Source organism: Manis javanica, chromosome 4, assembly GCF_040802235.1.
Source record: "Manis javanica isolate MJ-LG chromosome 4, MJ_LKY, whole genome shotgun sequence".
NCBI lineage: Eukaryota > Metazoa > Chordata > Mammalia > Pholidota > Manidae > Manis > Manis javanica.
This window is the reverse complement of record NC_133159.1, coordinates 13,266,028-13,291,946: the sequence shown is the minus strand read 5'-3', so window position 1 is coordinate 13,291,946 and position 25,919 is coordinate 13,266,028. Positions and strand designations below refer to the sequence as shown.

Genomic DNA, 25,919 nt, shown 5'->3' with positions numbered 1-25,919 from the left:
CAGACCTATTTGAAGGATGACCAGCTATTAGACAGGAAAGTGCGTAGCACATGGTGGGAACTCATTATTATTATTTCCTCAACCTCCTTGTAATCAGCATGACAGGAGCCAGAATCTTAGAACCTCATGTGGGAAAGGCTGTCAGTTCTGGCTTCTTCTCTGGCCCTGGGTCATGGGCAGGGGGGAAAGCAGAGGAAATGATGAGGTACGGGCCTTTCCTTCCTGCAGGGGGGTTTCACTCCACTTAGGTTTAATTAAATGCAACAAACATTTCCTGACACCTACTAGGTGCCGGGCACGATGCCAGGGGCTCGCAGTGATGGAAACAGATATGGCATTGAGAAGCTCCCAGTCTGGCGGGGGCGACAGACGCCTGGCAACTCTATTTTAAGGTCTAGTGACACAAAGCCAGGTATGAACCATTCATTCATTCAGCCAGCCCCTGCGTGCTGTTGGCAAGGGAAGCAGCACAGACAGGAAACAGTGGGGAACAATAGATGGAGAATTGTAATTAAGTGTACAATCGTTTGAAACATATGGTAAGTGGGGTAGGCATTCCAAGAGGGGAAAAATACACCAAAACACTTCGAACACCCAGAAGTTGCAGATACTGTGATTTAATTTTTCTAGAACTCGACTGAATATCTGGATTTCACAGCAAAAACCAACAGTGGCTAACACTTAACTTATTTAATCCTCACCATTAGGCTGTGAGGTGGGGTTAATTTATTCCCATTTTATAGATGGGGGAATTTAGGAGATAGAGTAATGTGCCCGGGTTCACGGCATCAGGATTTGAGCACAAGAGCCCAAGCTCTGACATGAAGCTGGACCACCTCAATCTTTGGAAAGAAAGAAGCTTTGATCTATTCTGAGCTCACTAGCACAAAGGACATGTTTTAGCCACCGGGAGCACTCATTTACCTGGCACATCTCAGCTTCCCGGAAGGCTTGTAATCCAGATCCCTTAGGAGCTGCTCCTGTGGGTGGCTTTACTTACTCAGTTGTCCCCAAGATTAAGGGACCACGCCAATTAGAGTTGAGCATAAAACTCTGGCTCTGCTCACGGTGGCATCTGTACAGATAGAAATATGCTCTCCAAGAATCCGAGAGGCTCAGAACTAAGCTGGGAGCATCTTTAAAACCCCTTGCCAATTCTTTCTTACTTTCATTGAACAAACAGGAATTGGCCACTAAACCCTTCCTTTCAGGGTTGCTTTGAGGAATAAATGAGATGAGGCTAATAAGATGCCTGGCACATAGTAAGTCTGCAGTGCAGTTCAGTAATGTAATGATTATTTGTATCACTTTTATGAGGCGGTAGTATGGGGCAGCGGTTGAGACCGTGGGCTCTAAATCAGACTACCCAGGGTTCAAAGACCAGCTGTAGCATTTCCTGGCTGTGTGACCTTGGATGAGTTCTTTAACCTCTCTGAAACTGTTTCTTTATCTGTAAAATGGAATTACAGAACACCTGTAAAGAGTCAATGAAGGGTACCTTAAAGTGCACCCAATACATGTCAGCTGCATTTATTAGGATTATTTTTTAACATTCCTTCTTTGAGGGCTCTTGCTACTGGCTGGTAGAATAAAACATGGTCTGTACCTTTGGGACATTCCTAGTATAATGAGGAGGTAAAAAAAAAAAATGCCCTGGCCTGCCACTGTCTACACAGGAAGCCACACACCCCACTTGGGTATTGAGCGTTTGAAATGTGGCTTTTTTTGAGTTCGTATGTGTTGTGTCAAATGCATACTAAATTTTGAAGACAATTTAAAAAGAATGTTAGGACAAACAAAAAAAGAACGTTAACTCTATCATTAATATTTTTTATTGGTCACATGTTGAAATAATAAACACATTATTAAAATTAATTTTGTCTTTAAAAACTTTTTTTAATGTGGCTATTAGAAAACTTAACAATTACCTATGTGCTTACATTATGTTTCCATTGAACAATGCTAACAGACCTTTGTTTTTATAGGTAAGCCTACAGCCGCACCGTAAGTCATTGACAGAGCCTGGACTGGCACCCAGGCCTTCCCAATCCTGGCCAGGGAATTTGCACAGCACGGTGCCCTCCTATCCCCCCACCCCAACACACACACACCTGTGTGTGCACACAGCCCCACTCTGGAGATCTGCACCCAAGTCACGCGCACCACCCACGCAGACCCTGATTGGGAGATGTGTTCCGTCCCTCGTTATATTTCCGAGCAGGTGTTAGCAATATGTACAGTTAATCAAGCTCATAAGACAATAACGGATTTCAGTTGTATGGACGATGACACGGCAGAGCTGCTAATATCAGCGCGGATGGCCCAGACTTCCCACACTTTCCCCACCAACATGTTCCTCAGTCGCTGTGTCCTCAGAAAATGTCACTCTGCATCTCGCCTCCTGTCTCCTGGTGGAGGGCTCTGAGTGCAGGCAGTCAGGGAGCCGTCTACACCCGGGAGTCCCTGGCTGCTTACAGATGCTTCCCTCCACACGTCACCTCACTGTCTCTTCCCTCCTCCTCTTTCCCTTATAGCAACTCCCCTGCCCCCGTGGCTTCTGCAGCCTCCCTTCACTCTTCTTCTTCCCTGCCCACCCCCCTCTCACCCCCATCCCTTGTCCCTTTCCCAGGCCTGGCCCCCTCCCCTTCCCTTCCCCATCTCTACCTATATCCCCATCTCTGTCACCATCCCCAACTCAATCCTCATGCCTGTCCCCATCCCTCCACCAACCCCAACCCCATCTCCATCCTTATCTTCTCGCCCATCCCTGTGACAATCTCTGCTCAAGGTCAAAGCAAGCCGTTCTCTTGCATGCCCGATGGCTGGGATGGACCCCATGGCTGCAGGAGCAGTGTCCTGTCAAAGACAGCCAGCCAGCTGCAGACACAGGCATAAAGTCCATGCGGCCAGCTTCCTGGACGCGAACAATCCCAAGTTCCAAGTTGGGCGCCAGAACGAACAGCACAAAGCAAGGTCGCCTGGCTGTGATCCAGGTGGCATATAGTGGCAGGGAATCATCAACAAAGACCCTCGGCTGGCCAATCTCTCTCCCACTCTTCTGTGACAGTGTCCAATGCCCCCACCATGTGTGCCTTGTCCCATGGACTTTGAGGGTGATTCATCAGATATGTCTGTGCTAGGGCAATGATCTTCTGGGGGGCGGGGCAGGGAGTTGCATCCACCTGCAGCATACACCCGGAGGACCCTCCTCAGCTGGAGAGACACCAAGCAGGCATATTTGGCTCGGGGAGGAGATAAATAATAGCAGTAGTAGTGGTTGTGGTAAGAACCTAGACACGGGCACAGCTTCTTTGCATTGTGTGCCTTGTATGACTGGCAGGGAGGAGTGTCCCATTCATTTTACAGGTCCACCACCACAGCCAAAGGCAACCACCATGAAGCTCCCCTGAATCTCCTGACCACAAGTCAAGTCAGTGGACGTCCCAGTTTATTTTTCACTTTGCCTTTAGGCAGAAAGATTTGCTGCTCGAAGTTCCTTTGACTGGTTTTGTCCAGAATCAGGAAAAGGTAAAGTGGCTTCCCACCTGACTTAGCTGCACAGGATGGCTAACCTCTATTACCCTGCTCTGCGGCCATCACGGGAAGCAGGGGTTGAAGTTATTTGAGACTCAACAGTTAACATCGACACAGTGAGGTAATGGTCGGGTGATCGGTTTTATGAAATTAACTCTGAAATATTGCCTGTCTTCATCTTGAAAGCAGAACTTTGTTTTGATCATCGTAACTCACTTTAGAGATAATGTGATGGCTCTTTGCTCTGTAAATCATCCTGTGGCCTTTGCAGTTGGGGAACACAAACCTGTTCTTTTATATAAACCCCAGCAGGCCTGTGGCAAATTGTATCTGTTAGAATTAAGTTCTCTGCCCACCATGAGGTCCACCCCAACTCCCGCCAGAGTACCGGCTGGAAGTCAGTACCAGGTTCCAGCCTGCGCTCCGCTACCAACATCCCATGGAACTTTGGGCAAATCAGTTGACCCACCAGGGCATCCATCTTCCCATCTATAAAATGGGTTCAATAAAACATCCCTGCAACCTTTCAACTCTCAGGATTTTTGAGAAGAGAAGCAAAGGAGAAAATGGGCATAAACCTTCTACAAGGATGGCAAAGTGCTGTGCAAAGAGAAAGGGATTATTTATTATGACCTCTTCCATTGCCCACACCCCTCCCTTGGTGGAGAGAGATGTATTGGGGAATTTCTTTCCCACCTAAGAGTAGTCATTGTCTGGAGGAAGGGATAATTCTCCTGTTCCTTGGGTACCACTTTAAGATGGCACTTAGCACACGCCCGCTCTGAGTGCCATTTATCATGGGGTGGTGATCAATTAGATTTTGGGGAGGGGTGAGGGAGGGAAAAGACAAGTTCAAAATTATATTATTTGCAAAAATCCATTCTTTCCCCTCAGCATGCCTGCTCTGTTTGGCTGCCTTCCTCTCAGTCAGCTCCTAGTCACTACACCATAGTTCAAGACAAAAAAAAAAAAAGAAAACCAGCCTTTTAATATAAAAGTGTCCATGTATGAATATAAATTTCCCTCCATGTTTCCTATTTTAATTTCTTTCCTTTTTCTTTTCTTTGGTCCCACATCTCTCTTTCTTTCCCACCCTTTCCACCAGTCAGTCTCTCTGCCTCTTCAAGATGCTGCTCAGAAGAGCACCTCCTCTGGGAAGGCAGCTCTGCTCCAGCCACGTGGAGCTGTCCGAGGGGTCTTCTTCACCTTGCTCACCTTCTTTGTGCCCTGCACAGACCAGTCCTGCTGGCCAGCTCCGCCTCATCCTTTAGGGCTGGCCTTAGGTGTTGCCTCCTCCAGGCAGCCTTCTAGGACTTTGCCAGACTGACTAAGGGCTTATCCTCCACTTTCCTGGAGCTTCCTACTCTCGTTGTACTCACAGGTGCTTGTCATTCTGTCCTAGGCCCATGTTTGTTTCTCCAGTACACCGTGTGCTCCCTAAAGTCGGGAGCTTTGTTTTTCTTCAACCTAACCTCGGAGCTAGAGCAGGCCTGCTACAGAGATTCAATTTCAATTCCTGTTCCCTCCTTCCCTCGCTTCTCCAAGCACAGGCAAGCACGCCATCTGTTTGTGGAAGGAATCCCACAAGACCCTGGAATGCTGTGGCCCCTGCCCCGACCTCTAGCCTCGTCTTGACCAGTGCCACCCTCCACCAGGCTCCAAACACACTGAGACTGTGGGGAGGAGTCCAGGGACACCCTAACTTGTTCCGACCCCAAGGCTTTGCATCTGTTGCGGCTTCTGCCTGAAGTCCTTCACCCAGCTTTTTGCTTGTCTGGGTCCTGCTCATCTTTGAAGTCTCAGCTCAAATGTCACCTCCTAATCTAAGCCTCCTTTTATTCTCTGTCACAGCCCTGTGTTATTTCTTCATGGAGCTCATCATACTGTATAATTATGTCACGTGTGGTTTGCATATGTCGTGTTTTTCTGACACCTCCTACTAGAATGTAAGCACCATGGTGGCAGGAAAGCTTCTTATCTATAGTCACATCCCCAGGGCCCGACACACAGGATTTGCTCAATAAATATCTGTCAAATGAAAGAATGAATGAGCTGGGGGAGGGACCCAAGGGTCCCACCCTCAAACCCTGCCCAGTTTGGAAGGACTGAAACCTCCAAGACCCCCATCTCCCAGCAGCAGCCTGAGGAGGCAGACCCCACCTGCCCACGGGAGGGGGTCTCCAGCAAGAAAAAGAGAGAGGGGAAAAAGCACAACTCTTTGGTTTATGGGAAAATTAAATATTGAACTGAGTAGTTAACAGCAGCCAAAGGAAAAAGAAACCTGACAAAAAGCCCCCAAATGGAGCCACCACCAGTGACGGGAGAGATAAACGCAGCGTCTGTGCTTATACGGGCTGCAATGGGCCCTTTTATGTGGCAGCTGCTGAGCCCAGCCCACCACCCCCTCAACTGGAAAGCTGTTAGGAACCCATGTGCTGATGCAATGGGAGGGTGGGCATTTGGGGTCTAGGTCATCGCCAGTGTGGGCGGCTGCTGCCCAGGACCCTCCCTGCCTGGAGATGGGGGCCTTTCTGAGTGGAGCGGGGTCAGGGGGAACCCAGCGCTGTGGGTGTAACTCATCCACCCGCCTTCCACTCCACAGGGAGCTGGCTGGCAGCGCCTCTCACCTGCCTCGCCCCTCCTCTGCCAGCTGCCGTGCTTTCGCGGTAGTGGAAGATAAAATTAACAACCCCAACTGGAGACTCTGGCTGACTGCTCTAGGGGAGCAGGGATTGCTGGGGGGAGGGTGGGGGCGCAGTGTGTGAGGCGGTGAAATTGGAGGCTGGGCAGAGTAGGAACCAACTGAGATTGCTGCTGCTGGAGAAATGAAATCCTGCACATGCATGTGAGCGCACGTGTACACATGCGCGCGCACACGCACACACGCACACATACTTAAAGGGGTAGTGGGGAGACCAGGCCACAGGTCGTGGTGTTGGATCTGGATTTGTATTCTAATGCTATTTTGTGAAAACCCAGTATTTCTCAAAGTGTGCTTCCCAAATCAGCAAGATTAGCCTTACCTGGGAGCTTGTTAGAAATGCAAATTCTTGAGCCCACTACAGACCTGTGAATTGGGCTGGGGTGGGGAGAGGGGGTGCAGCCACCTGGGTTTTATCAAGCTGTCCAAGAGATTCTAGTGCAAGTTTAGTGTGCAAGCCACTTTCTTGGCTTTTGTAAACTTCACTCTGCTCATCTCTAAATTAGGGATAACAAGACCCACTTGGTGGTGTTATGTGAGCTAAGGACTTTGTTCATAGTAGGTGCTCAGTAAACAGTAGGGAAAATTATCAGCGACTGGGAGGGCAAGGCTCAGGGAAATTCACTAGCAATGGGAAAGCCTCAGTCCAGCTTCTCCAGGACTCAGCAAGCAGAGCCCAGGTAGAACTCTCTGGAGACTCTCTGGCTCTCTGTGCTGACTGGGTCAAAGGACCTCAGATCCCCAAACCTCTGGCCCCCACAAATGATGCAGTTTTCTGTTCATGCCCTCACTGGCTGCTTGTCAATGTTCCCAGCTTTCTGATTGGCCACCTAGGCTGCCCCTGGGGGTTTACTGGCCGGAGGCAGCCTGTCCAGTAGCCTGTCTGCGGCCACCACGTGAGGCTGCCTCAGCCCTTCCATGCCATTGTAGTTTATGTGCCAGTAGAGCAAATGTATTCAGGCCCACGATAGGTACCATTTCTACAGAGATGAAATCTATGGGGTGTGACATGAATCTCTTTTAAATAGCAGCAAGCCTGCCTATTTGGAGGATGTTTTCAATGTATCCCAGAGGTATAAATTACACACATGGGTGATTTTGCCAGGTGCCATATACATAGCTTTACGAAAGAAGGCTCCGGAAGCATGCAGAAGTCTGGGGACACCCTAACAAGTGGGGAGGCATGTACAAGATTTAGGCTAAGGCAGTGGCACCCAGCTCGAGTTCTTACTGGTCAAGTTCAAGTTCAGGCTGCACTATATTGTCCCCACAAAAAGCAATGGGCTGGAGTCTGCAGACTGGAAGGAGCCCACCCCCTCTTCCCCACCTTGGAAAAGCTCTGTCCCTTCCAGCAGAGCTATAAGGCCTCCAAGCAGGGTGGCCTTGGTGTTCTGGGCTTAGACCAAGGCTCATGCTTCGCCTTGCCCACCCAGGGCCTGGGGCACCCAGTCCCCAGGCCAACACCCTCTGCTCACAGACAGTGTGTCCCTTAGGCAGCTGCTAGCTTCCTGGGCCTCACCGGCAGCGTGAGGGTAACCCGTTGGTGCTTGTGAGGACTGAAGTTGGAAGGGGCCACACCTGCTGACCTCCCAACAGAGCCCCCAAGTCCCTGCCCCCAGATTGGAGCCCTTCGGAGATTTCCCAGGGGGCTCTGCAGCTGGAGACTTTCCTGCCCTATCAGCATGTTAGGATTGATTTCCTGAGTCAGAGGACAAGTAATCATTTTTCTCATAAAGCAATTTCCAGGGGAGATGAGGTGGGAGGGGAGGAAGGAGCCATGAAGGAGCATTCTGTGGGAAGGGAATTGAGCTAAAGATAGTGGTTCATTCTGCCAAGCGGGGCCCCAGGGCAGGGCAGCCCAGGGCAGATCTCAGTGGGCATGCGCTGAGTTGATGTTTGCAGGGGTGCCTGGGGTAGAGGGGGTGGGGGATTTGTTCAGTGAGTTTCCTCCTTTGCACCCTGGGTCAAGTGCCCTCTAGGTGCTCAGGCACACGGCTGGTCGGGGTGATGGGGAGGGACAGCACTTGACCATCACTTCTGCTTCCTGGTGGTCCTCTGGGACAGCCTCCATGCTAAATGCTTTAGTGCATTAGAGCCTCACTTAACCCAGGAGGTAGGAATTATTCTCTATTCTACAGAGGCAGAAACACCGGTGTTCAAAGGCACTGGTCCACAGCTTCTCAGCCAGTAAGGACCAAGGCTAGGCCTTGGGCCCATGTCTGACTTAAGCCCTCAGGCCCCGCTTCTCATCTTCTGTGGGATCTTTCCCAGGGCCCCAGTTTTCTCTGTGATCTGGCAATGGGGCGATGGGGCTGGACTAGGTGATTCCTAAAATCTCTGCCACTGGAAAAGGGCCCTGTGTGGGGGAAACCTGGAGGGAAGCTACAGCGGGAGGGTCCAGGGTCAGAGAGAGGGGGCCTGGACTGACTGGTCAGCAGAGAAGGGCCCAGACTCTGATGGGGAGCCTCAGGGGTTGGTGTGCTCTTCTATAAAATGGAAATGACCACAGTCACTCTCTTACCAGCTGCTGAGAGATTTATATAACAGAATGCTCATAGAAAGACTGGTACAATGTCTGGCCATACTAAGCACTTGACTGGCGCTAGATTTTATTATTAAGCTTATTTGTATTCAGATTATCAGTCCTGTGGAGGTAGACTGAGTGAGGTATTCCTGCCTCATGTACCGATGGGGAAACTGAGTCCAGGGACACCCTGCAGGCTGGCAGCAGCGAGGACTGCTGACTCCAGGCCAAGCCAGCTCAGTGCGGTCTTGGTCTCAGTTTCCCCTTCTCTCCGTGAGGCGAGGGGATTACGTCCCTCTGCCCAGGAGTATGTCCAGGCAGCAGACCCTCTTCCAGGGGCGGGCTCCTTGCCTGCCCCTGCTGCCTGCCCTGCTTGTCCCGCTCTGGTTCAGCCGTGCTAACACCTGGAACCTCAGCCTCATGCCTGCTCCTTAAATCACTGGGCCTGAAGCGTGCAGTTCCAGCCACCACATATCACTTGTAATTAAGGGGCCTGTCCTGGGGAGGGGAAGTTTACCTTCTGCCGGAGCCACTAAATCCTGCTCCCAGGGGTGGAGAGGATAGAGCATCGCACTGTCCTACCACTTGTCAAGGTTAACGACGCACCTGCAGGCCTGCTCCGGCGAAGCCCAGGAGGCTGGGGCAGCCCTGCGACAAGGGCTGAGCCCTGGTCTCTGAGACACAGGAGGTCCAGGGAGCTGGTGGGGGCCTTGGGGGGCTGCGGCCACCTGCCTGGACAGTTCTGTGGAGAAGATGAATCTCTAAGCTCAGCTCGGGAGGACACAGTGGGCCATTCTGTGAGAGGCTGTATAGAGGCTCCTTAGCTAGGCAGTCAGATTTAAAAACCAGCTCTGCCACTCACTCCTGTGTGACTTTGGGCAAGTTACTAGCCTCTCTGGGCCTCAGTTTCTTCATTTATTAAAATGGGAAAAAGAGAAGTACCTACCTCCTAGTGTTGTGCAGATGAAGTGAATACATTTACAGTGCTCAGAACCACGTTTGGCACCCTGTAACTGCACCATCCACCACTATTACAGGATGCCCTGGCTGTCGCATATTAAAACGAACCTCTCTCAGTCCTTGCCCCATAGCAGGAACATAGTAGGTACTAATAAACCATTGGTTGAATCAAAGCCTTGTAGGTGTTGGGAGTGAATGAGCATATGGTCTGTTTCCCTCAGAGAAGGGCGGGTGACATCAGCTCTGTGGCCCTAGGGACAAGATGCACACAACAGTGTGTGCTGCTTGACAAAGCTGTCCACTCCTCCCAGCCACAGTCGTGGGTCAGAGAGGTCACCCGGCTTTCCAAAGCATGCCCAGTGTGTGGGTGTGCCTCAGAGGCCTGGTGTCCAGCCCAGATCCACGCTCGGTCCCCAAGGAGGAAGAGTGGGAGTCAGAGAACATTTGGGTTTATACTCTAGGCTTCCCTTTAGAAGCAGACTCAGTTATCTTTTCTGTGAAATGGGGATACTGATCTTGCTGACTTTCCAGATAGCTAGGAGCAGCCCACATATTCCATGCTATCTCTGTTGGGAGGGGTCCTGGTGTCTGGCCGAGGCTCCTATGGCTGCCACATTGCCCCACACTCAGAGGGGAGGGATGCCCCTCTGTATTCTGGGCAGCCTCGTGTCATGGGAAAATTGGGGGCTCTGGCTCCCAGGGGACCTGAGCTCAAATCCCAGCCCATTCACTGCTGTGGGCTGCTGGGCAAGTTCCCCGGGCTCTCTGAGTAGTTTGTGGTTTGTCCACTGTAAGGCAGCATAAGGCCTGCCTGGCAGAAGGTAGACTAGAGGGATGACTCGTGAGCTGTTGCTGAGCACACAGTGGGCTCCAGTCAAGGGCACACCTGTGCAGGGCCATGTTCAGAGAGGGAGGGATGGAGGATTCTCGAAGACAGTCCAGGAAGCGGTCAGCCGGCGTGGGCTTTGGGGCTGAATCTGGGAAGTGACTATCTTGGGAGATAACCTAGTTAGCTCCAAAGTGCTCCTCTGAGCCCTAAACCCATCTGTCTGGCCCCTCTCTGAACTGGCCCTCATCGGTGGCCTCAGCTAGCTGGGGCCTATGGGCAGGCAGTGGGTGGAGTGGGCATCCTCCCCTCCATCCCTGGCCAGGTCCAGGCACTCCAGACAGTGGTATGCAGTCTCTGAGCATGCTCTTAGATCTGTCTTGGAAGATCTTGACCCCTGTGACCTCAATCCCCTGGGCTGCAGCCTCGCCTCGGCATCCAGGCACAGTCAGTGGTCTCAAGCCCCCCACTGCCCAACTAGCTGCTCCCCTCAGAAGCTCCAGCAGGTGAGGAGGAGCTTGGCAGAGGTCCTAGGCCTGCAGCCCTGGCCTCTCCACCCTAGCGGCCTATTTCCTGTGATCACTGTCTGCTGGGGTGATCACACGGCTTCACCAGTATCTTCTCAGGTGACCATTTCCATCCAGTGCCAGGTTTTGCCATGTCCTCCACATCTGCTCCCATTTTCTACTTGGTCCCCATGTCTGTCCTGAAATACCCTACATGTCTAGGATCGCCGGCCCGGGGCCTGGGCTGGCTCCCATTGCCTCCCCTCCTCGAACTTCCTGACCTGCCCCCAGACCTGCCAGCAGACCCAGGCTGATGGTGCTTTCGACACGCACCATCTCACTGACTCCTCATGACAGTCCCAGGAAGTAGGAACCTACACTGCCCCAATTTCCAGATGAGGAAACTGAGGCTTGGAGAGATAAAGTCACAGCGAGGCAGTGGACTGGGTGGGACTGGACTTAGGGCTGCGGGCTCCATTCTTTCCTGATCTCCTTCCCCAGTGTCCAGCCTGGGAGACCAGAGCGGTCGCTGCCTGGCTTAAGGAGCTCCCAGTGAGCTGACGTCGCTTCCTGTGGCTCTCACCCTCCTTCCCTGGCCCACTGACATTTACAGGGTGAGGCCAGGGCAAAACGGCTGAGAAGTAAGAACAACTACCCTTTTCCTGAGTGCTCGTTGGGAGTTTGGGACACAGGCCTTTGTATTTCATGCCCCAGCAGGGAGGTGCTACTGTCACCCCCATCCGGCAGACAGGGGAATGGAGGTTCTAGGGCCTTAAACACCCTTCCCATGTAGCCTAGTGGCTAGGCCCTGAGTGGGGGGCCAGCCTGCCTGGGTCTGACTCCTAGGCCTATCCTTGCTAGACCTGTGGCCCTGGGCACATTTATAACCTCTCCATGTTCATGCTTGTGAAACGGGGAAGATAATAGTAGATCCTACCTTAGAGGACTGTTATGACAATTAAATAATTGAACAGGTGTAAAGCAGATATGCCTGGTGTATAGTAAATGCTCAGTAAACATTTGCTGCTTTTGCAGACCTGGGCTTCAAAATCACAATAGAATCCAAGGCCCATACTCTTAACCACTCCTCAACTCTCTATGGAAACACTGTTTCTAGTCAACCTACTTGAAGAGAGGGATGATTCTTCAGCTGGGGACAACTCAGACCTCCTATTTCCACTTGGAGGGCCTTGGGCACTTGCTGGCACTCATCCAGAGCCAGTGGGAAGGGGGCTGGGGGAGGGGAGAGGCCTCGGAGGTGGGCCTGCCCAGGTATTTGTTTGGGGCACAAGAGCAGCCAGGCCTGGTCTTCAGGACCCTCGGGACTTCTGGGGTGGGAGAGGAGCTTTGGGTTGGTACCCTGTCTCCCTTAGGGCCCTGGGATTCCTCTGCGCTCTGGCCTGGATCCCAACCAGCCCAAGCCTCCTCTGGACAGCAGCCTGTGCTCCCGGAGCCCGTGGCCACTGCAGTTGCCCGGGGGCAGCTCATGCAATTAGTTCCAGCCCAGCAGGTGTCTCATCTGCTCAGGATCCAAGACAGGGCACCGAGCTGACCATTTCCCACCCAGCAGGTATCCTGGGCGATGGAGACTCGCCTACGGTGACAGCTCTGAATCTCCTCTCCCTGCTACCCTTCCTTGGGACCCCAGGGATTCTGAGACCAGTGGCCTGCCTCCACTGACCTAATCTGCCCCCTGGACTGCCATATAGACAGGCTGTGCTCTGGTTCTGAATGGGAGACCCCCATTACCCCACAGCATCCTGCCCACAGGCAGGCTTCTTGAAAGGGGTTCTGCAAACGGAAGCCTGCTTCCCAATGTTGGCATCGCTCAAGAGGCAGATTTGTGTTTCTTCTGTTTGGCTCAGGCCTGTGGGAGATCATCAGGCCTTTAAGGGGTGCAGGGTCTTCCCTCAGCCCTCAGATCTCCCCAACCCACTGAGAGCCTAGAAATTTCTCTGTCCCAAGTCAAGAGAAGTCTTTGACACTCCAGTTATGAGAGTTGGAATATGATCCTGGGAATGTGCTCCTCTTCGTAGAATGGAGCACTGTGCTAGGAGTCCAGAAAATCCAGTTCAGGAATATGGTCTTAGAAAACAGAGCTCTAGATCTCTAGAGATCCTAGGTTCTGGCCTGGCCTCATAGACGTGGGCTCAGCCTCCAGCACCTCCCAGTATGCCCATAGTCTCCTTTCCTCTGGAGCCCACACCAGGCCCAGAGGGAGTTTCTCATGGTGGGAAAGCTCAAGGAACTGGCCACTGGAGGACTTCCTGTGGACTCTCACCCAAGCCACACAGCAGCGGAGCCACAGAGCCAGACTGGCGGTGGCCAGATGGCTTTAGAAAGCAGAAGTGCATCAGGACAGATACACAGATCAAAGGAATGGTAGAGAGAGAGTCCAGAAATAGACCCTCATGTTTATGGCCAATTGATTCTCAGCAAGGATGCCAAGGCAACTCGATGGGGGAAAGAAGAGTCTGTTAAAAAAAATAGTGCTGGGACAACTGGATATCCACATGCAAATGATGAAGGGAGACTCCTCCCCCACTGTGTACAAAAATTAACCCCAAATAGATCATGAACCTTAATGTAAGAGTTAAAACTGCTGAAACTCTTAGAAGAAAAACAGCGGAACACATCGTGACCTTGCGTCAGGCAAAACCTCCTGATATATGACACCAAAAGCACAAGCAAAAAAGAAAAAAATATATAAACTGGACTTGATCAAAGTGAAAGCCTTTTGTCCTTCAAGGGACACCATCAAGACAGTGACAAGACAACTCACCAAACGGGGGAATATATGCAAATTATATATCTGATAAGGCCCTCAAATCTGGAATAAAGAACTCTTATAGCTCAATGATAAAAAGACAAATAATTCAATTGAAAACGAGCGAAGGATCTGAAGACAGTTCTCCAAAGAAGATATCTAAATGGCCAAACCACGTGAAAAGATGCTCAACATCATTAGTCATTAGAGAAAAGGGCCAATCAAAACCACAATGAGAGGCACTTCACATTCTCTAGGATGGCTATAATCAAAAAGATAGCAAGTGTTGGTGAGGGTGTGAAGAACCTGGAGCCCTCAGCTGCTGCTGCTGGAAATGTAAAATGGTGCAGCTACTTTAGAAAACAGCTTAGTAGTTCCTCAAAAAGTTAAACATAGAGTTACCTTTGGATCCAGCAATTCTACTCCCAGGTACATGCCTTAAAGAATTGAAACTATATGTCCATACAAAACTAGCACAAGAATGTTCACAGTAGCATTATTTTCAGAGACCCAAAGCAGAAACAACCCAGATGTCGATTGATTGGTGAATGGATAAACAACATGTCATATATCATCCAATGGAATATTACGCAGCTGTGAAAGGAATGGAGTACTGAGACATGTTCCAATATGGATGAACCTCGAAAACATTATGCTAAGTGACAGAAAGTTACAAAAGACTGCATGTTGTGTAATCCCATTTATAAGAAATGTTCAGGGAAATCCACAGAGATTGAAAGTAGACTAGTGTTTGCTAACACTCAGGGGAGGGAAGCTAGGGTTGGGAATAACTGCTGACAGGCATTCTTTAGGGGGTAATGAAAATGTTCTAGAATTGGTTGCCCCTATTTAAAGTGGCATGGTGACTAGGCTAAAAACCCCTGAATTGTATACTTTAAATGAGTGAAGTATATGTTATCTGAATTACATCTCAATAAAACTGTTCTTAAAAAAAAAGCAAGGGAAAAAATCACCAGAGGCACTTAATAAAAATTCAGTAAAACAAACTGAAGAAAAGACAATCTATGCGAAGTTCCTTAACAACTGTTCTCTAGGGTGGGAGCTGTGGCCCCTGGCCCAGGCTTGGAAAGCATATTGTGTGGGGTTCCAAAATTCTACCTCCACCTGCCAACCTCACTTGGAAGCCTCTAGAATAGAGACAGGGATCCCAAGACAGAACACTTATTAATGCTTCTCGGTACTCTATGACTTCTAGTAGAGCAGCGTGGTTAAGCACACAGGATGCATTCGCTGGCTGGGTGGTCTAGGCAAGTGACGTGACCTCTCAGTTTCTTCATCCATCAAAGGGAAAATGGTAGTACTCGCTTTGCAAGAGGTTTTGTGATTGTTCAGTAAGTGAACTTATGAAAAGTTTATCAGGGTGCCTAGCATATTAGTAAATGCTCAGTGGAGGGTGATTCATGTGGATGGGAGCAGGGATTATGAGCGTCAGAGTCAGACGGTGAACTCTGCTCTGCCATCTCCTGGCTCAGGTACTGTTTGGGCTTGAATTGTGTCCCTGAGATATTTTGAAGGCCTCACCCCCAGTAACTGTGAATGTGACCTTATTTGGAAATCGTGTCTCTGCAGATGTAGCCAATTTAAAATGAGGTCACACTGGATTAGGGTGGGCCCTAATCCAATGTGCGGTGTCCTCAAAATGTGGACACAGAGACACAGACCCACAGAGGGAGATGCCATGTGAAGATGGAGGCAGAGGTGGTAGTGATGCATCTGTGAGCCAAGGACTGCTAAGGATTGCCAGCAACCACCAGAAGCTGGAAGGGGCAAGGAAGGGTTCTTCCATGGAGCTTTCAGAGAGAGCATGGCTCTGCAGGCATCTTGATTTCAAACTTCTAGCCTCCAAAACTGTGAGGGAATACATGTTTGTTGCTTCCAGTTGTTGATCATTTGTTATGGGCAGGCCTGGTGACTTAAGTTATCAAGCCCTGGTTTCTACATCTGTACCACAAGCTACCTCCCTGATGGAATGTAAGTTCCATCCTGCAAACACTTGGCCTTGTTCTCCACCATATCCTCGGCACCTAGACCTGTGCTTGGCGGGGGAAGATGCTGAATAAGTATCACTGAACCAGGTACGTGAAGGCATGAAGTCCTCATGGCTCTGACCTCACCTTCTAGGAGTGTCACCTTCTTAGAGAGGCCTTCTGACCATCTGGTTTAAAATAGCCCCTTTTCCCTCTGCTTGTCCTGGCCTCTGCTCTGCTTGACCACCCTCTGACGTGCCACAGGCTCTGGCTGTCTACCCCTACATGGCTGCCTTCCTGCACTGTAAGTTCCACGAGGACCAGGAATTTTGTTTGTCTCCCGAAGAAGAATTCCAATACATACAACAGCTCCTGAACATACTGGTCGCTTGATTAATACTTGTGACATAAATGAATGAATGAAGAACAAATGAAGAATGAGTGGATGAATGTGATTTAGAATGCCAATGTGTATGGACATCCAAGTCACCTTATAATTTATTTAAACAAAAAAGACATTCGGATACTGTTTTTACTAGAGAGTTCAATACTGGGCTGCCCATGTCACAAGTGGACGTTGACCTGGATTTGGACCCAGTCTGCTGGACTCCTAGTCAAAGGGTTTGAGTAGTGAGGGGGCCCTAGGTAGTCATAGATGGGAGAAGCACCCATGGGGTGGGGTGGGACACAGGAATGGAACAGTGGGGCGGGGATGGGCTCTCCTTCCTCTTAGACTCTAACGGGCCCTGGAAACAAAACCTGTCTTGAGTTTTTGCGTGCCAGGTGCTTGAAGCCCCACCCAACTGCCTCAAGTGTTTGAGTGCCAAGCATTCCTAGTTAGAGCTCAGTCTCACAGAGGCCCCCACTCCTCCACTCTGCACCCCAACACTGTGCTTGGTTGGTACTTGTGTTACTAATAGCCTTTGTGCCAAAGGTGGGAACATTTCCCTTGGATGTTCAGAGGTGCTGTTAGGAGCACCAGCTCCAGTCTTGGGCAGACCTGGCAGGACCCCCAACTCTGTCACTCATGTAGGTGGGCCCCTTAAATTCTCAGAGCCTCCATCAGAGCCCTTATCAGTAAAACAAGGGTGACAGCGCCTGCCTTGTAGGGCTCCCTCCCATGACAGTCACATGATTAACCGTGGGTTGAACGTTTATCACACAGTTCAGGGCACACAGCCTGTGCCTGATGGGAAATGGCCTTGATTATTAGCTATGGGCTGAAAGGGCTCCCTCCGTGTGGCACTGCTACGAGGGTGGCAGAGTAACTGGGTCTTTGGTCTTCTGGAGGAACCAGAAATGCAGCATTTTTTGGCTTTGGCTGGGTTGGGGGTGTCTGAGCTTCACATTTAATTGATTGTAACATCACCCCCTTAACATGCTCCCCCGCATAACCTGCACCCACAAGAAGAGCCTTCGCAATCTGTCCGTGACTGTGTATAATGCGTTCCTGGGGCCCAGCATGCAACTTTCAAATTGGCTTACAATTTATCTGCAGCTCAGATAAAAGCATTTTAATGACTGTGTGCAGCATGAACCCTCGGGGTCACCCATGGGGCTCCCAAATGTCCTTCCCCACCACAGAGCGGGGATGTTATAGGCGTGAAATTACAGCGACTCTTGCATTTTGATCTCTGCCCGGAGGCCCCTGGAAGCAGCGTGTTAGAATACGCTGGATGCAGCCATGGTGATGGCAGACGGGGTGCCCTGCTCTCCGGCAGAACTGCTCTGTGCTTCTGGTGCCCATGGGGCCCTGGGATGTGGCCAGCTTCTCGGCTCCCCCTTCCCCAGTGTCCTGGGAAGCTTCCCTTTGACCCCCAAATTGGGGAGGGGGCTTCTTTGCTCCACTGTTGGCTGCCATGATCCTTAGGGTCTCTGCGGCACAAAGGAGACCCCTGCTTTCCATGACCTCCACTCTCTTGGAGGGAGGGTCTTTGCGTGTGCATGGGCGACAAGAAAGTGTCCAAACAATGTCACAGACAGGCCAAAACAATAAGTAGATTGTGATTTTTGAAAACTGCCTTGAAATATATTTAAAGGAGAGGGTCATGGAGTTTGGGGGTGAAGGTAATGTGATTTTAAGCCTTCCTAATTGGGTTTACATTGTGCTCATGTTTAGCTGATACAATTAGTGTAAGAGACACTGTTTATTGAACATACAGAATGCGCCAGAGCCTGGGCTCAGAACATTCTGTTCTGTGGATTCTCTCATTGAACCCTCCCAAGCTGGGCCAAGTCACTTCAGGAGCTCTCTGAGCCTGGATCTGTGCAATGGGCACAACATAGTTCCTGCCCCCCAGGCTGATGTGGGCAACTGCAGTTAGGGAGATTTTCCTGGCAGCACCACCTCCCTGCCCTGGCCTGTTCCCCAGGCAGCTGAATCACACCACGTGCGACCACTGGGAATCAACGTCCCACTGGAGGTCTGGCCTTTGGAAGATTTCAATTTCTCCCAAAGCAGCAGCTTTCAACAGGGCCCTTGCGTTTACACTAGTTGCCTGAGTAGGCAAGCTTCGTTTCCCAGGTAAACATCATCTGATAAGAACACCGGAGAGCACTGGAGCCTGGAGCAGAGGCCATGTCCCTGGAATTCAGGTGGCCAAATCTGAGACTGTGCCTGACAAGAAGAACAGAGCCGGCAGGGCTTCTGAGGCCACTTGGAACAAGGCCCTTGTTTTTAGAAATGCAGCAACCGAGACTGGGGCTGGGGACACAGCCAGCCAGAGATAGGCACTAGCTTTATTATCCCCATTTTGCAGATACAGAAACGGAAGCAGGCATAGGGCATAGGGTCAGAACCCAGACACCCTAGCATCCAGTCTAGCGGACTTCCTGACTTATCATTTGGGGCTTCAGTGCCTCGGGAACAATCTCTGGGAGGCACAGGGAGGGAACACGTGGCCGGGTCAGAGTCATTCTCTCTGCAGCAGGCGTGCATTGCCGCTGACATCATCCCAGAATCCCCATGCAGCTCCTGAATTGTCCTCCCGGGGGGGCACCCACACCTACTGTACTTTCCCTGCGGGTGTTTCTGTGAATGTGGCTCTTGGCTTCAGCCTGGGAAAGGTGCCCACATAGCTGCTCCACACTGGATCACAGAGCCTGGAGCTAGGGGGTGCCATTGAATGATTCACTAAACCTGCATTCCACCCTCATCTCACAAAGTGGAAATTGAGGCCCAAAGACTGTGGCAGCATGGCCAGCCTCCTTGCCCCCTTGAGGGCAATGGTGGGGAAGAAGAGGGTCCACTGGCAGCACAACAGGCATTTTGGCAGGTGGTTCCCAGGAGAGCCCCTCTGTGCACATATGCATGAACACACACACACACACACACAGCTTCTCATTGTGAAGTCAGGCCCAGGGGCCCTGCACTTACCCATGACGTTGAGGAAGATGTTGCCTGATGCCAGCACCACCTTCTCTCTGGTAGCTCGGTCGTAGATGCCCACATGGCACTCGTAGGGACCATTGTCTGAGATGCGGACCTCGGGCAGCCTGCAGGGGGGCAGAGGGGCAGGATGAGGGCCCGTGGTCTGGAGCTGGAAGGCGTGGCACTCCAGGAAACTACTGCCAGTGCCCCACTGTTCAGCCTGTGCTCAACAGACACTCCTGGATTGACCACATGCTTGTGTGCTGTGCTGGGAGGGGGCACAGCATTTATGGATCGCCAACAGTATGCCAGGCCCTGCGCTTGACGCTTCAGACAGTGAAGGTGTGGGCTGTGTGTCCAGCTGGAGTCAAATCTGGACTCCTTCCGGCATCCATGAACTCAGGATGGTAATGGTGCCCATTCCCTGGGGGTACTGAGGATGCCATGGGTTAGGAGGTGCCTGACATGTGGTACAGGCATGTTGCTCAAACTGTTACTAACGCATTGCCTCACTCCTTCCTCACAGCTGCCGTCCACATGGCCCCATGTCATACACATGGAAACTGAGGCTGCAGAAGGGGCATAATTGCTCACTGACCCAATATGGCTAAAAACAGCCAGGATGTGAATTTGGATTCCTCTTTCTGCCCTGTGTCACTTTATGCCCAGTCTTGGGGACTTGAGAAGAAACATAGTAAAATTTCCATCTCCAAAGAACCCCCATCCCAATGGACAAAGAGCTGGGGAATCGGATCAGAACTCCAACTCATGTGGAAAATGGTGTGCATATCCCAGCACAGAGCAGGGAGTGGCTGGTTCTGCCTGCAGTAGTCAGGAGGGCCTCTTGGAGGAAGTGAGGGCAAGAGAGACCCCCTCAAACCTTCTGGTCATTTCCTCTGAAAGGCCAGAGAGTAAATACATCGGGTTGTGTTGCTCTTCTGGCCTCTCACAGCTACTGAACCCTGTAGAGCAAAAGCAGCTGCAGACAGTGCATAAGCGCATAAGCAAATAGGTGTGGCTGTGTTCCAATAAAACTTTATTTACAACCATTGAAATAAATGTCATATATTTTCATGTGCTATGAAATATTCTTCTTCTGTTTTTATTTTTTCCCCAACCACTTAAAAATGTGAAAAAATAAAAAACAATCTTAGTTTATAGGCTGGTAAAAAAAAAAAAAAAAAAAAACAAACTGGATTTCACCCACAGGCTGTAGTTAGACCATTCCTGTTCTAGAGCCTTCTACAGGCTCTACAGGGTCAGACCAGGCTGAAACTGGGTTAGTAGGAGGTTTTCTCTACCCATGGAAAATGCCAACATGGCAGCTCTTTCCTTGCTATTGCACTAAAGGAGGCCTGACTTGGTGTTAGAGGGAGCCGAGTTCAAATCCTACCCCAACTGTTGGTCCACGGTGTGACCTTGTACAAGCCCTGCTGTGTCTCTCTGAGCCTCTGTTTCCTTATCTGAAATACGGGGCTGATACTTCACAGGACTGCAGTGAGGATGAAACCCGACCCATCACGTGAAATGGATGAGGGATCATCGCTGACTGTCCCGTCATCCTGTGATGCCCAGTGGGAGGAGGAACGCCTGGCCGGTGGCATCTGGGCACTTGGAGTGGGAAGAACCTTGACCTGGAGTTACAGAGGCTTCGGTGCTGCTGTGCCAGGGAAATCTGTGTCCTCCAGCAAGGTCGGAGCTTCTCTGGGCCTAATCATGCTACGAGAGGGGAGCCTATTCTGGCCACAGCTTAGAGGGTGTGGGGTTTCTGTGTTTGGGTCTCAGGTCCTCACGCTGCAGCAGAAAGCTGGGAAGAAGGGAAGAAACTCATGTTCATTGAAACCCTAGCAATGCCAAGCACGGTGCCCTAGCCCCCAGCCGGCCGCACAGTCCTATGGGAGAGAACCCCCACCCCCGTGGCGGGCAGTGAGGGTGTGGTTAAGGGCACAGTCCGAGGGGGTGCATCCCAGCCTTGCAATCCAGGAAAGGGAGGTTCCTTCAGTCGGCTCTCCATTCCCATCCCTTCGTGGGCGCATTTCCCACTCTACTCGGCGAAGCCTCTTTTTCCCATCTGTTCCTGCTGAGCAATCTAACCTTAGATTCCTTCCTTTCTTCTGTGTTTCAGCTGTTCCCCCCCGCCCCACACCCCCACCATCTTTCACTTCCAGATCTTCTTCCTCATGACTCACTGTCTCCCTTCTCCTTCCTTCCCCCACCACACACCTGGGCTTTCCGCCTCTCTTCCCCCACCCTTGTCTCACTGAGCACCCAGCCCACCTCGTGCCCCCCTCCCCCGTCCTCCCACCACCGGCCATCATTAGCATAAACAAACGCCTCATTTACACAGACTGCACAGAGGTTGACATCTGGTCTACCCACTGTCATGAAAGGACTTAAAGAACATCGAGCTTTTCATCAGGGAAACTTCGTGGGGAAGATGCACCTCCCTCTCCTCATGCTCTCAGAAGAAGGAGCACGGTGACAGTGGAAACAGCAGGGAACCCTCTCCCTTCCGGGAATAATTTTCTTTGTTTATAACTCAGCTACACTAAAAAAATAGCCTCTACTGGGCACTGTTGCTGAGACAGTCACCTAGAGTGACATGTTTAGATGACACTCGTAGGTGTCAGTGATCGTGGCGACCTGCTTAAGTGACTTGTAGGTGACAGGTATGCAGGTGACATGCTCAGGTGACAGCTCCGTAAAGGAACAGGCTCAGGGGACACATGTAGCTGGCAGCTTCCCAGGTGATGTAATAAGATAATGATGATATGGTTGATACAGAGTTGGAAATATGCAGGTAACTGCCACATATGTGATATATGCAGATGCGTTTATGTGACAGCAACACAGGTGACATGTTTAGGCAACGACACTGATGACATGCTCAGGTGACAGTAACATAAATAGTGCAGGTGACACGTGTAGGTGACACACTACAGGTGGTACAGAGACAGCTCAGGGGACACCTGGACTGGTGCTTTCTGAAGAAGGTAACTTCCCATTTCTGCTGCGTTCCCTTGCTCCGCAAAAGATCTTGCCTTCCCCCATTGGCCCAAGTCACAGTTCTTGGGCCCCACCTTTGATAATCTGCCCAGTATAGTCAGCGACCAAGTCCTGGTGTTCCAGTTCCTAAATATATCCGCAACTATTCACTTTCCTCTCTCTCAGCTGCCGCTTTTCCTCACCTGGAATACACAGGTGGGTAGTTAACTACTTCTTGGGCCCCTGCTAATTCTCTGCTCATCCCTTTCTCCAGGAACCAGGATCTTTTCAAATGCAAATGAGATCAACAGTACTGCCCTACCAAGATCCCTTTCAAGTCTTCTCTGCTCTTAAAATAAAGACCAGAAACCCTGTCTTGGCCAATAAGGCCAGAGTACTTGGCTCCTGCCGCATCTCCAGCCACAGCCTTCCCCTTCCTCCAGCGGCAATGGAATCTTTCCATTCCCTTCATGAGCCAAGCGTCCCTCCGTGCTGGAAACCAGGCGCAGCCCCCACCCCACCACAGCCGACTCCAGTTCCCATCTGCAGATCCAACAGCTTCCAGGTCACAGCTTTGATTTGGACCAATCGCTTCATCCCAGCACGTGCCGTCAGCATTATCCTTCTAAAGTGCATCAAGCAGCCCAGAGACTCCCTTTCCCCAGCTGTGAGTGGCATTGATCTGCACGCTGGATAGAAGGCCTTGCGCAGATAGCAGGGCCCCAAGGGGGCCGGCGGGGGAGGAGACCAACTCTCAACAGCAATGGGCTGTGATCAATCAACTATTAATAACTGCAAAGGTTTCTGGGGAGATCAGTGTAATGCAGTTTAGCGGCTGGAGTTTACCAACACTGACAGCAGCTCTGAAAGGCAAGTAATTATGGTTTTGAAAAGCTGGGCGCAGAGATAGTGGAAGTCCCGTTGGCTGTCCCTGTGGCCCCTGTGGCTCAGGTGAGGCCATGCAAGGGCCGGTCACTAGGGTTTCTGCCAGGCCTGAGGTCAGGTCTATAGGCTGTCCACATTTAGCACAAGTATGTAGGCCTACTGGGTGCTAAGCCCCACGCTGAGCCTTGGTGGATGGGGTGGATCCAGGAAGGCGAAGGATTTGGATCCTGCCTCCGTGCCTTTGCCCACACTGTTACCTCCAGTTGGACCACTCTGCCCATCATGTCCACATGGCAGGCCTCTACACCCACCTTGCAAAGTTGGGCAGTTGAGTCTCACTTTCCCCATCTGTGATCACACCCCTCAGACAGTTGAGAAAATGACGTGGGATAATTCAAAGGCTTAGCACTGGGCTGGTATGCCGTGAGAGTCCAGTGGACCAGAATCACTAGAAACAGCGCAATCTGTAGGCTCTACATTCAGATGCCACCAAGACCAAGCAGGATGTCCTGACTGCCCACCCCCTGTGCAGACGGAGTTCCTCTCCACCTCCCCAGGGCTGCTGCTGTCTCAGGGCACCTACTTGTCCACATCATGATACACTGTTACTAATTTGTCTTCCCTCCCAGGGAAGTATTATGAGCTCCTTGAAGGTGAGCCTGGCCACATGGTAGGTGCTTAGGGAACATCCATTGCATGAATGAGGGTTGTGGAATCAGCCCAGGCCAGGAGTCAGGTGCCCTGGGCTCTGCACCTGACTAGCTGTGTGAGGTTGGATAAGGGCACTGGCTTCTCTGAGCTTTGTTTTCTCTATCTGATAAATGGGTATTATAAAACCTGCCTCGTGGGATTACAGCCTTTGGGGGAAGAACTGATATTTATAGAAATGTATAATGAGGCATTATGCTAAGCATTTTACCCTATCTCACTGAATCCTTGACATTATCCTGTTATAATGCAGCCTGTACAACATGCTCTAATATGTGCTGCATAGCAATAAGAATATTATAGCCCCCACTGTATAGATGTGGGAACTAAGGCACCCCAAGAAAAAGTAACATGACCGAGGAGGCCACAGAGGGAGCAGGTGGGTGCCCTGGTTCAAACACAAGCCCTGTGGACGTTAGAGCCTAAGAATTCTCTTTGGACCCGATCCCCACACCGCTCCTCAGATGTTCCTTTACCAGCAAATTAATTTGAGCTCACTGGTACTGGAATTTACCTCCCCTGCCCTTGAGTGCATTTCTGTTCTGAGCCTGGCCACCTCTCCAGGTAATGAGAGCCATCTGCTTCCTCTCTGCTGCTAGAAACAGAATGGACTTTTTTTTCCTCCTGAATGCCCTTCTTCCAGTTGCTGGTGAGCCCCTTAATTCTGGTGACTGGAGTGTGCTGAGGAAGTCATGTTCACATTCTCCACACCTGACACAGCTTTATAGCCTCTGATCAGTTTCCCCTTTCTGGCTTTGTCTTTCCACTGGGAAGAGTCCTAGATTCTCCCAGAATGGTGACTGTGGACTTGGGAGCAGAGGGCAGGGCTGGGAGAAAACAGAGATGGTTTTTGAGTTACTTTTCCAGCGCTGTTAGGGGATCAGTTGACCCAGCAGGTGACTTTTGCTGAGAACTGAAGCCTAATTCACGACCGTAGGCAAACGCACTTAGAAGAGAGCCTGGAGTACTATAGGGGCTTGTCAGATTCTTCCCCCCAATACTGTTAATTGATTACATTTTTAGAACAAATTATGACACGCCATTAGGCACAGGGAACAAGACAGAGTGGTGCTTTTAAAAAGAAATCCTATACAGGTGCTTTTTCTATCGAGACTGCATATATGCCTCTCTCCTTCGGAGAAGAAGTTGGCTGGACATTAATTAGGTTGCCCCAGGATCAAGGTCATCACAACACACATCAGTCTCATCCTGCCATGTCTTAGGGATGGTGCAAAGCATTATTTTGCTCCTACACTGTATATCTCCTGGGATCCTTGCCTTTAAAATAAAATGAGTTTATAGCCTTATCGAGGTATAATTGACAAAACAATCAACTGTGCATAAAGTTGGCACATTGGCTGAGGTTTGACATATGCATCACCATTGAAACCACTGCCATGATCTCGATGATGAACGTACCTACTGCCCCCAAATGTTTCCTTGTGCCCTGTTGTGATCCCCTGCCCCCACCTCCAGGTGACCACTGAAGTGCTTTTGGTCACTGTGGACCTCGTTTCCTAGGGTTTCACGTACACTGATTTCTCTATGAGAAAAATGTGCATGGCATTTGTGTGGGTGCTTCTGACCCTCTTCTAATCTCTCCGTTGAGGGGGGCTGCAGGACAGGCGACAGCTGGGCATTTCCTTTCTTCTGCTCTACTCAGCCCACTCCACCCGCAACCTTTCCACCTTTGTCTTTATTCTTGCCCCTTCTCCCTGCCTGAGGCCCCTGTCCTGTCTCTACCTTGTTGCCAGAGTGACCTGACCGCAGTGAAGATCTGGCCTGTCCTTTCCCAATTTAGAACCTTCCCGTGGCTTCCATCCACTAGAGGATCAATCCAGATCCAGAAAGGTGGAAGGGAAGGAGGCAGCGGGGAAAGAGGTGTGAGGCCTCACATCTCTTGCCAAAATTCAATAATTGAATCAGAAGACTTGGCGGGACCAAACTTTGATAATTTACCCTATTTAAAAAGCATTTTGTAATTCAAACATCTTCATTTATACACACAGAATCTCATTCTGGGCTAATGGAGACGATTCGGGTAGCGATTGGTCCTTTGAGGCCCTGCTTTAATGAAGAGATGAGAGAACCTTTTCATTTGTATTACCATTGTTTGCATGGAAACGGAGCTTCTAAGGGGCTGGGAAATAGTTCCTTCTTGCAAG

General features: G+C 50.7%; 1 protein-coding gene across 2 annotated transcripts in view; it reads right to left on the bottom strand.

The window, feature by feature from the left end:
• IGSF21 (immunoglobin superfamily member 21) overlaps nt 1-25,919 on the bottom strand; it is a 227,754-nt gene that overhangs the window by 12,448 nt on the left and 189,387 nt on the right. For both annotated transcript variants that reach the window (XM_037000178.2, XM_073233297.1), the window contains exon 4: nt 19,183-19,301. In XM_037000178.2, the coding sequence (XP_036856073.1) occupies nt 19,183-19,301 (119 nt within the window). The remainder of the gene's footprint in view (nt 1-19,182; nt 19,302-25,919) is intronic.